The following is a 12542-nucleotide window of genomic DNA, read 5'->3' on the forward strand; positions in this document are numbered from 1 at the left end:
GTTTCTCATGAAACAGTAGTACACATATTGTTTTATGACATTGGTTAACAACCCCATGACATGTCAACCCTCTCCCTTCTCGACCTTTTTTTGGTGAAAATATACATAGCCAAAGATACACCGTTTCAAAATTTCTGCATGCACAGTTCAGTGACATCGACTATGGTCTTCCAGTTGTGCTGCTATTCTCGCTTTAGATGAAGGTTTACAGAACAAAATAGTTTCTCATTAAACAGTTAGTACAATGATGATGGTTAACAACCTCATAACACATCAACACTATCCTTACTGAACCTTGGGTTCCCTATCACCAGCTTTCCTGTCCCTTCTGCCTTCTAGTCCTTGTCAGGAGGGCAGAGATTTTGTTTGTTTTGTTTACTGCTGTTTTCCCTGTTTTGCTCTCAGTGCTGAGAAACAGCACCTGGCTTTCACAGGCAATCAATAATTATTTAATGAGTAAATTGTATGTCTACCTGATAATCTGTTTTTTGAAAACCAGGCAGATGAAATAGCTGCTGCAAAGAAATATTCTATTCTAATCAATATGAAGAAATGGAAGGAAATTTCCTTTCCTACACTGAGTAACCTCACTATTTTCCTTTGTTAGAGATGTTCAATCTTACTACGTCTTTGTGAGCTCATGGATGATGAAGATGGAATCTATTTTATCTAAAGAGCAGAGAATGGATAAATTTGCTGAAGACCTCACCAACAGATGTAATATTTTTATACAGGTAATTGCATCTTATTACTTAAAATATTTTGGGGGTCGTTTCTTTGTTAATCCAAATTTACAAAAGTTACAGAGACTTGGGAAAAACTGGAAAAGGATAGGCTATGTTTTTGTTTTTAAAACTGAAATGGAAATTGATTATGTTTGAATCTATATGACTTATTAATTTAGATTTTCTAATATATGTATTTAAAGCTCTGCATTTCCTGCAAAACATGACTTTTTAGCTGCATTCCATAAGTTTTGATATGTTGTATTTGCACTGTCTTTTAGTTCGAAACAGTTTAAAATTTTCCTTGTGGTTTCTTCTTGATCTGTGGATTATTTTGAAAGGCTTTTCTTAATTTCCAAATATATGGGGATTTTCTTGTTATTCTTTTACTATTGACTTCTAGCAAGAATTTCAGTGTTTTGAAACTTGTTGAGATTTGCTTTATGACCCAGCCTGTGGTCATTTTTGGTAAATGTTATGGATTGAGTTGTGTCCCCCCAAAATGTGTGTCATCTTGGCTAGGCCATGATTTCCAGTATTGTGTGGTTGTCTACCATTTTGTGATCTGATGTGATTATCCTATGTGTTGTAAATCCTAACCTCTAGGATATTAACAGGCAGGATTAGAGGCAGTTATGTTAATGAGCAGGACTCAGTGTACAGGATTAGGCTGTATCTTGAGTCAGTCTGTTTTGAGATATAAAAGAGAGACATGAGCAGAGAAGAGAGGTACTCATACTACCAAGAAGTTCCGGGAGCAGAGTGCATCCTTTGAACACAGGGTCCCTGTGCTGAGAAGCTTCTAGACTAGGGGCAGATTGATGACAAGGACTGTCTGCCAGAGCCAGCAGAGAGAGAAAGCCTTCCCCTGGAGCTGGTGCCCTGAATTTGGACTTCTAGTCTCCTAGACTGTGAAAGAATAAGATTCTTTTGGTTAAGGCCATCTGCTTGTGGTATTTCTGTTATAGAAGCACTAGGTAACTAAGACAGTAAACATTTCATATATACTTCAAAAGAATGTGTTTTTTGCATTTGCTGGTTGTAGTGTTCTTCCTATATATCAAATAGGTCACGTTTGTTAATTATTTTGTCTGCTTACGCATCAGTTACTGGGATAGTTGAGTTAGAATTGACCACTATTTTTGCTGATTTGTCCACTTGTGTTTGTAGTTCTGTTATTTTTTGTTGTATATATAAACATTTAGAATTGTTTTATCTTACTGGTGATCTGAACCTTTTATCATCATGAAATGTCTCTTTTTTACTCTAATAACGTTTTTGCCTTAGGCGTCTTTTATGTGATACTAACATAGCTATACCAAAATTTTCCTTTGGTTAATGTCTTTATGGTGTATCTTTTTTGATCCTTTTAACCTTTCTGGCTTTTTATATTTAATGAGTATTTCCTGTAAGCAGCATATATTTTCCCCTAGTCTGACAGTCTTTGTTTTTCAGTTGAACCGTTTTGTGTGTATGTCTTTACTGATAACTTTTGGGATTTAAAACTACCACTGACTAATGGCTTTCTATTTGTCTCACCTGTTCTATGTCTGTGTCATTTTTTCTTTTCCTTTCTTACTCTCCATTAGATTATTTTTATCAGTTTATTTCTCCCTCTCTCTGTTGGTTTGTTAATTCTGTATTCCTTTACTGTTCGTTTAGTGGTTACTCTAGAGATTTTAAGATGCATCCTTGACTTACTCAAATCTAGCAAAAATTAGTAGTTTTATTACTTACCAGGTAGTGTAAGTATCTTAGAACATTTTATTCGATTTATCCCCCTCTTACATTTTGTGCTACTATTGTGTATTTTGATTCTATATATATATTTTGAACTAAACCAGACATTATTACTGTTGTTGTTTTTATAGTCATGGTTCATCTAAATTTACCCACACGTTTACCTACTCTGTTGCTTTCGCTTTTTATCCTTATCTATAAGCTTTCATCCTTCTACTTGTGGAATATCCTTTAGTATATCCTTTAATATGAGTCTCTGTTGAAAATTATCACAGTTTTTGTTGGAATGTGTGTTCATTTCAACTTCACTTTTGAAGGTAGTTTTGCTGAGTATAGAATTCTAGGTGGACAAGTTTTTTTCTTTCAACATTTAAAGGTGTCATTGTATTGTTTTCTGGCTTCTTTTGTTTTTTCTGAGAAGTCAGTTTTTAGTCTTGTTTCTTTTTGAAGATAATAGTTCCTTCTTTAATTCCTTATAAGATTTACATTTTGTTTTTAGCAATATTATTATGATGCACCGAACCATATCATTATGGTTTTCTTTGTGTTTGTGCTGCTTCAGATTTGTAGACCTTCTTGAATTTGTGGAACGTTGTCAGCCATTAACTCCCAAGTATTGCTTCTGCTTTATTTTCTCTCTCTCCCAATTCTGTCTTCAGCTATGTGTAATCTGCTGTTAAACCCATATAATGAGTTCTTAATTTTAATTACAGGTGGTCCCCAACTTACGACGGGGTTCCATTAGGACAATTCCATTGTAAGTCAGTTCTGATGTTAAGTCAAATACATCATTTTTTTTTTTTTAATTTTCATTATTATTGCCTTTATTATCAGTATTTTTATAAATCAAAACATTGAACATCTGAACATCTGCGAATGATAATATCAGCAAATTTCACACTGCAACACTGCATGTAGTACATATTATTAACGATAAGATGTACAAAAAAAAATGGTTGTAATTGCGGTTCATTGTAACTCGAATATGTAGTAAGTTGGGGTCTACCTGTATTTTATAGCTTTTCAGTTTGCTGCTTTTTTTTTTTTTTTTTTTTAACAGTTTCCAGTTCTCTTTCGAAATACTTTGTTTTATTTTCTTGAACATACTCAGCATAGTTATTTTGCAGCCCATGTCTGATAATTTCATCATCTGTATAATTCTGTTGTCTGTTGTCTTGGTTTTTGGATATGTCTTATCTCTTTATATGCTTGGTTATTTACTATAGAGTGCTTGATGTTTATAAAAAAAACTGTAGACATACTTTGAGGATATGGATACTTTTCTTCCTCCAGAGAGGATTTTATGTTGTCTTCTGGCACATAGCTAGTCTAGGGTAGCCGTTAATGCAGATCACCTCAGTGCAGTCATAGATTGAGATGATTTGAAGCTGGATGTCAATCCTTGTGAGGGCTGGTCTTTTTCCAGCTACCCTTACTTTTAGAGGGTAGTCCTTCAGGATTCTAATCCAAAGCTTAGGTGGTTTACCAGGATTCCTTCTGTCCCTTATGGCCATGAACTCCCGTTTTTTATCCCCTTTCTCTGAGACAGTGTTGAAAGATATGTTTGGCTTCTCAGTCTTCATTCTCTACTTTTGGAATGGGCAGATGCCTGTAAGGGAAAGCAGCCCCACATGCCATGCTCACTTCTCTGGATTTCTGTCTTCTCCCAGATTTTGGCCCCATATTTCTTTAATTTCTTGATAGCTCCTTGATGCTTTCCAGGAGATTTTTAAAATGTTTTGCCCAGACATTCTAATTCTTAGCGGAAGGGTTGTTCCAGATTACTTATTCTGTCATTAATGAAACACAACCCCCTTCCAAATTTAGATACTTAAATGCGTCCTTCAGAAATTCTTTCACAAATTCAGGACCATCTGGGAATGGAGTAGTATGGACCCAAGAAGTCTGTACCTTAAAGCCTCCTCCATCCCCCTCCCCAAAAAGGAACTCCCCTTTCTGCCTGTCTAGAGTATACTTTTGTTGTTCCTTGTTTCTGCTTTTTTCTGTTTCCCAGCATTGCACTAGGGCAGAGTCTAGTGTAACAACTCTATAGCTAACAAGGTAGGACGTGTGGCTCTTTCCTGCATGTATCCCTAAGCTTTAGTCCTACTGTCACCTTTCTTAGAATGTTACTCTCCCTGCCATTTCTTCATCCTCTTCATTTAGCATATTAATCATAATCTCATCACTACTGAGCAATTATTGGTTCAGAGAACCCCCCATCTCCCACCCTGCATTGAGTTATCATTCCTTCCATGAGCCACTGTTACTGATGGGAGAGTACTTTATCTCTCACATATGATGTGGCAGGAAAAAAGTTGAGAATCACTGCTTCTGCCCCAGCCTCTTGGCTGTAGCTACAATAGTAGAGTTTAGTTTCATTTCTAAACTGTACGTGTATCTTATTTTAGTCCTCTGTATACCCAGAGAATCTCCGTTATTACCTTAGTGTTTCTATATGTCCCTTTTAAGTCCAAATGAAGACAAGTATTTGCGAAGCAGATTTTTTTTCCCTTGTTTTCGTATTCCATCCTGTTTTCCTGAGCTTACTAGCATGGAAATTTTCATAAAACATCACAAGACCTGTATGCTTCCTTTATGAATGGAAGGGTGGGGAGAGAATCTGTTCTCACCAGGCTAGAAGGAGAGAAAGCCTGATGCATGATTAGAAACAAGTTTGTTATTAGATGCTGTTGAGTCAGCCTTGACTCGTGGTGCCACCATGCATAATGGGATTGGACCACTGTGATCCATAAAGTGTTCATTGGCTGATTTTTGGAAGTAGATCACCAGGCCTTTCTTCCTCGTCTGTCTTAGTAATTAGGGGAAATGGTAATAGATGGACAGTGGGGATTGGCCTAGGTGAAAGGAAAGGGGGAATTGGCTTGGGACTTAGAAATACCTCTGGATATCTGTTTTGGCTGGAGAACAGCTCTCTTTCCTCTTTCTCCTTTTCAGTCCTTAGCTTCTTAAAAGAGTCCTCAGCTCTTAAGATATAGCACATAGGAGTCTTTATCACCTTACCTGTCTGATAATGTCAGGATGAGTAGATGTCTTTTTGACATCAAATTGTTTATCTGAATTTTTTTTTTTTGTTTCTTTATGGAAAGAGTCTTTAATCTTGGTTGCATCCTATAATTTCATCAGTACTAAACTTCTGGTACATTATAGGTGGTCAGATACATTTTAAGAGCTGTTTTGAAACTTAACCACCATATGTAACATTGTCTCTGTGAGGAAGAGTTATTTCAAATTCTTAAGATCTGGTTTTAAAATGATGTTTAGAAACACTAGGTATTGTTAAGGTGAGTTATACTTATTATTACATAGAGAGTGAAATCTTGAAGAAATGAAGTCTTTCCTTGTGATTATGACGAGTTTTATTTATTTTTTCACAGGGCTTCTTATATGCATATAGTATCAGTACCATTATTAAAACCACAATGAATCTCTACATGTCCATGCAAAAGCCAATGACCAAAACCTCAGTTAAGGCATTGTGCAGGCTTGTTGAACTTCTTAAGGTAGGTTTCAGATTATTTTATCTTGCCATCATAATTGAGAAATGAACAGAGTTTAAATTAAGATAGTCTTCTTGAATTTGTTTTGTTTTATATGAGAACAAAAAATTATGGGAAAGGGTAAAGGGTACTTATCTCACATGTGGGTAAAGGAAACTACCCATTGAAAAAAGATTCTGAGTAACTTCAGCACTACCAGGGCTGCTCCTACGAATGGCCATTATATTTAAACTTTATTGATAGTTAACATGTAGTAGGGGAGAAAAGAAGCAAAATGAAAAGGTTGTTGTTGTTGTTAGGTGCCATCAAGTCGGCTCCAACTCATGGTGACCCTATGTACAACAGAATGAAACACTGCCTAGTCTTGCGCCATCTTCATAATTGTTGTTATACTTAAGCTCATTGTTGCAGCCACTGTGTCAGTCCATTTTGTTGAGGATCTTCCTCTTTTTTGCTGACCCTCTACTAGGGACTGGTCCCTCCTGATAACATGTCCAAAGTACATAAGACAAAGTTTCACCATTCTTGCTTCTAGGGAGCATTCTGGCTGTACTTCTTCCGAGACAGATTTGTTTGTTCTTCTGGCAGTCCATTCTGTATTCTCCAACACCATAATTCACAGGCATCAATTATTCGTTCTTCTGTATTCATTGTCCTGCTTTCACATGCATATGAGGTGATTGAAAACATCATGGCTTGGGTCAGGTGCACCTTAGTCCTTAAAGTGACATCTTTGCTTTTTAACGGTTTAAAGAGATCTTTTGCAGCACATTTGCCCAGTGCAATGCAACGTTGGATTTCTTGACTGCTGCTTCCGTGGGCATTGATTATGGATCCAAGTAAAATGAAATCCTTGACAACCTCAATCTTTTCTCCGTTTATCATGATACTTAATTACTGAAGCTTTGTTCATGAAAGTTTAATGCATGTTATATGAGTTCAAAAACATACCCATGTAACATTACCCATTATCTTACAGTGTTTGAATGTGTATGAGAGTAGTTAACACAAGGCTATTTATTTATAATTTAGAGAAAGTGTTGTAATCTTGTGATTTGAACAGTAGGCTACTTGTAGAGTTGGTCAAATGAATTTAGAATCAAAGTACACTTTTGGAAGTATTAAAAAATAAAACCCCTTGAGGTTAAGAGAGTACATTTAACCTTTTGTAAAAATTGAAATTAAGATTTGCTGGTAAATTTCTGTTAATAATGGACTTTAGATTTGTTTACGGAATAAAGATTTTTTGGAGAGTGTGCCTTTGAATTTCCAGCCTTTTTGTCTTTAAAATATATTATTATGAGTTACATTTATTTTTATGAAGTATAAATGTTGTTGAGTGCTGTTGAGTCAATCCTCATAGCGACCCCCATGTGACAGAATAGAACTTCCCCATAGGGTTTTCTAGGCTGTAATCTTTACTGGACCAGATCGCCAGGGCTTTTCTCCTTCAGAGCTGCTGGCGGGTTCGGACCACTAACCTCTCGGTTAGCAGTCAAGGGCTTAACCATTGCGCCACCAGGGCTCCTTAAACTATAAATACAAACCAAACTAAAAAACCAAACCTGATGCTGTCGAGTCCATTCCGACTCATAGCGACTCTATAGGACAGAGTAGAACCACCCCATAGGGTTTCCAAGGAGTGGCTGGCTGGTGGATTTGAACTGCTGACCTCTTGGTTAGCAGCCAAGCTCTTAACTACTGTGCCACCAAGATTCCATAAATACAAAAGTACATATAAAAACATATATATGTCTGTAAACGTGCATAGATAAATATATATATACACATATATGTAAGTATAGTTTTTTTTTTAAAAAAAAGTAAAACATACACTAAAATATCCACCGTACACAGAACCAATATTTTCAATGCTCCTGTGTGTCCCTCCCTGCCCTCCTCAGAGGAAGTCACTGTCTTGAAACTTAGGCTTATCATTGCCTTGCTTTTCTTTTAGTTTACCGCATATTGATGACTCTATAAACCATACATTGTTTAGTTATATGTTTCTGAAGTTATATTGATGGAGTAATACTTTATCCATTCCTTGACTTTCTTTTTTCCACTCAAAATTTTGTGTTGACTTCATCCATATTCATTTTCATTGCTGTGTAGCTTTCCTGAAGATGGGCTTTTGGGTTATTTCCAGTTTTTGCTATTATGAATAATACTGCCATTCTTACATATGTTTCTTGGTATAATTGTATAAGAGTTTTTCTAAGGTATATACCTATGAGCAGATTGTTTATTATTTCTGTTCTTTTAGTTCATATTTATTTACTCCTATGGTTCGCAGTTCTTCGTTGTGAGCTCATGAGTGTTGGAAATTTATTTATCTGAATTCCTTGAGATCTGGGCTAATGATAAGTTCCTCCAGAGAGGCATCAGTAATTTGGGAGCCTTTTAAACTAAAATCTCAGTTTGGCATTTTGGGGGCCATAAAAGTAATGAATTCTTGCCCAAATCATGGAGAAATATTTTCTTGTCTTAGTACCCAGCACTAAGGCCAAGATGAGCAAATTTTCTTACCATTTACTTCTGTGGAACAGGTTTCTTTCCAAGTTAATCCTTTCTCTGAGGGTATTATTTTATAGAGTCTGGCCTTATGTGGAGGTCTCAGTTTGATTTCCTACCTTACCACTTCCTATCTTGTCTCCATTCCTCAAACGTGGCTTTTAAAACCAAGTGTTGTAGGTCATCACAGAGTGGCAGAGCTTTTCAGGGTGACTGTCAATATCATTGTTTACCTCTCTGGATTTATGCTTCCTTGCTATTTAGTCCTCTGGTAAATTCCTGTGCTTTCTTGTAAGCTCACCTATGCATTTAAAGAGATTTAAAGTGTATTTTCTGTAACAGTTTTAGGTACTGTGTACTGGAAGAATCATTCAAGTATTCAGTACTCCGTATTTCCAAGCACAAAAGTTCTACCCTGTTTTTCTTGTGTTACAGTTGACTAGGTTTTATTAAACAACGGGGAAGCAGACTTCGGCATTGTATAAAATTGAATCAATATTGAGATTTTTCTTTACAGCTGGTATTTACATCTAACACCAATGCATTTATGTTTATAAATGTAAACTAATTAGTGTAGCCAATGTAAGCTAATCATTATAGCCAGTGAATATACTTTTAAATTTATTTTCTGGTGTTAAGTCCTGGTGTATAGAAATACTTCCGATTTTTTGTAATTTGATCTAGTTATCAAGCATTTACTAACCCTGATACTTTTTCATTATCTTGGATGTTCTAGATATGTTGTTATAATTGTGTTTCTCACCTTTCAATATTTTTATTTTTTCTTTATTGCATTAGCTAAAACTGTCAGATTACTATTAATAATTATAATAATGGATATTCTTGTTTTGATCTTGATTTTATTTATAATACTGCTAATACTTAACCAGTAAGTATCTTTTGAGTTACAAGTTGAAATTAGATCGTCACACTCGTTAAAGAAGCTGAGTATTCCAAATTTTGGGGGGTCTTTTTTTTAAAGACACATGTGGTAAATTTCATTAAATTTATGTTCCTTACCTTTTGAGCTCATTAAACTTGTTGATTCAGCAGATATTTATTGAACTCATGCTGTGAGCCATGCGCACTGTCAGGCACTGGGTATATAAACAAACAAACAAATAAAAACCTAAATCTGTTGCCGTGGAGTTGATTTCAACTCCTGGCGACCCCATGTGTTACAGAGTAGAACTGTTCCATAGAGTTTTCTTGGCTGTAATCTTTATGGATGCGGATTGCCAGGCCTGCCTTCTGTGATGCCCCTGGATGGGTTTGAACTGCCAGCCTTTAGGTTAATAGTGGAGCGCAAGCTGTTTGCACCACCCAGGGACCTCTAGCAGTTAACAAATAGTTGGGGCCCCTATTTGCTGATTAGTGATGTTCAGAATAATAATAAAAAAATCTTTTCTTGAATCATGCTTATATTGCTGCAGTACACCCTGTTTTATATTGGTAGAGTATACATTTATCATTATACAAGCATATTCTTTAACAGTGATAGAATAATATCTGACACATGTAGTGCTTATCATTTGCCAGGCACTGTCTTAAGTGCTTTAAATGTATTCCTCACAGTAACTGTGAAGTAGTAGGTACTGTTAATATCCTTATTTTGCAGGTGAGAAACTGAGGCAACCAGAAAGATTTTGAAATTTGTCCAAGGTTACACAGCTAGTAGTAATGGAATCAGATTTGAACCCAAGCAGTCTGGCTCAGGAGTCCATGACCTGAAGGTCTCCATATGCCACATTCATATTTTTTTTTCAAATCAACTTTATTGAGTTATAATTTTTATACAGTAAACTACTTTCATTTAAAGTATACATTTGAATGTGTTTGACTAGTCTACACCCCTGTGAAACACCACCACCACAATTAAGATACAGAACATTCCCATAACTATCAAAATTTTTTTCTTGTGCCCCTTTCAATCCATCCCTCCCTCTACCCTTGGCCCCAGACAACCAGGGATCTGCTTTTTCTCTCTGTAGATCAGTTTTTGCATTTTTGAGAATACTATTTAAATAGAATTATTGAGTAGTATTCTTTTATGTCTGTTTTTTTTTATTCATCATGATGATTTTGAGATTCATCCATGTCTCATTCTTTTAATGTTTGCATAGTATTCCATACAGTGGAAGTACTGTGATTTATTTAACCTGTTTTCAATGTATCCTTATTACACATGATACTGTGACTGTCCTTGTTCATGTGCCTTTGAGTAGTTGTACAAGTAAATAAAAATAATTTAAATAATAAAAGCAAGTGTGAAGCTTTTTAAAAACAGCTAATGTGCACAGAATTTCTTCTGATTCTTTTTAGGCAATAGAGCATATGTTCTACAGAAGAAGCATGGTTGTGGCTGATTCAGTTTCACATATAACACAGCACCTTCAACATCAGGCTCTTAATTCTATTTCTGTGGCCAAGGTATGTAATTGTTATTTTTTCAGCGTAGTTTTGTTACTGTTTAGTTTGCTCTTCTGTTCTAGCCAGTTTTCTCCATTCTTTCAAACATAATATTCTTGAGTAATTTTCTTCAGTTTTAGTTCTTCATGGTATTTTGTGATTTTTGCTTACAGTTATCAGGACTGTTTTTCTCTGAAGTTACAGCATCTAATAATCAACATAACCTCTATTTAAAAATGACATTGTATTCAGTTTTGACATTTGATACATCATGTGTTTTAGGAATGGTTTGTTATTAAGTTAATATAGAAATTTTAAAGTATGCCTAATAGATTTACTATTTCTGGAAATGCCAAGAAATAATGCTACAGAAGTAAACTATTCAATACTATCAGGAGAAGTGTGGAAAGTATTTGTCTGTGCTCTATGGGGTCGCTATGAGTTGGAATTGACTGGACAGCAACGGGTTTGGTTTGGTTTTCTCCTGAATTGAATTGTAGAAAAATACTCTAGAAGTTTTTCTTCTCAGTATTTTGTTACTGCCTCAGAAACAAAACTAACAATTTCCTGTTTTCTTTTATCATTAAGAAAAGAGTAATTTCTGACAAAAAATACAGCGAACAGCGTCTTGATGTCCTCTCTGCTCTAGTTTTGGCTGAAAATACTCTAAATGGACCAAGCACAAAGCAGCGACGACTTATTATTTCTTTGGCACTGAGTGTTGGCACACAAATGGTAAGTGTATTGCTATTACTTACGAAATGAAAATGAGGCCTGAGATTTCACAATTGCCTTGTTATTGACCCAAGAAACCTGTTCTTACTTTGAATGCAACTTCTGTGCCTCTTTTTCTCCTCCCTTGTAGAAAACATTTAAGGATGAAGAACTCTTTCCACTTCAAGTAGTCATGAAAAAGCTGGATCTTATCAGTGAACTTAGAGAACGGTAAGTAAGACTAGGATACTTGAGTAATGATAGTCAAAAGATACAGCTAATAGAGGCATGGATTTTCTTTTTAGTATAGCAAGAGAAGTAGAATCTGTATAGGTCATTATTGCCTCTGTGTAACTCCTTTAGCATCATGACCAAAATGAGACTGTGGTTAGGGATCCTACTTGTTCAACTTTGTTTCTCCATTAAGGCTATAACTTCTGAAAGAACTTGCATAAGAAAAAGCAGATGCAACCTCAAAAAGCATAATACATATTATGGTTGTTGTGATGAGGGTTTCTACTGGACTTATAAAATTGCTACTTTAGAACAAAAGTTTCATCTATTCGTGAGAGACTTTAGAGAGCTGTGACACAGTCTTCTGTAATTTTAATTTGCGACATGAATTTGAATTACGTTGTTGGTAGTCAGTCACTAAGTTGAATGTAGGAAGGCTCAATTTTATAGTTCCTCGTGGCTTTATTGTTTTCTATTTATCGAATAAGCAGTAAGTTTTTTGAAGTGAAAGCAGGTCGTCTTCATTTTGATTTCCAGCTGAGTTAAGATTATAACACTGTTTTCATTTAATGCTCATATGTATAATGTTTTTGTTATTGTTCTGAGAAGCTGACGTTTTTGTAGCTACTGGTATTTAATTTTCCATCCTAGAGCTTTCTATTTGTTTATATAAGATGTTTAATGT

The 12542-nt window shown here is 35.5% G+C and overlaps 1 protein-coding gene across 6 annotated transcripts in view; it reads left to right on the forward strand.

Moving 5' to 3' along the window:
- The window catches only part of WASHC4 (WASH complex subunit 4), a 73787-nt gene that overhangs the window by 23353 nt on the left and 37892 nt on the right, over positions 1-12542 (forward strand). For all 6 annotated transcript variants that reach the window (XR_002823647.1, XM_004373784.2, XM_023728998.1 and 3 more), the window contains 5 exons: positions 608-734; positions 5864-5989; positions 10823-10930; positions 11498-11644; positions 11775-11854. Coding sequence is in view for 5 of the 6 variants with exons in the window: in XM_004373784.2 (XP_004373841.1) it covers positions 608-734; positions 5864-5989; positions 10823-10930; positions 11498-11644; positions 11775-11854 (588 nt within the window). In the remaining variant the exon portion in view is untranslated. The remainder of the gene's footprint in view (positions 1-607; positions 735-5863; positions 5990-10822; positions 10931-11497; positions 11645-11774; positions 11855-12542) is intronic.

This window comes from Trichechus manatus, unplaced genomic scaffold (assembly GCF_000243295.1).
Source record: "Trichechus manatus latirostris isolate Lorelei unplaced genomic scaffold, TriManLat1.0 scaffold00027, whole genome shotgun sequence".
NCBI classification, from domain to species: Eukaryota; Metazoa; Chordata; class Mammalia; order Sirenia; family Trichechidae; genus Trichechus; species Trichechus manatus.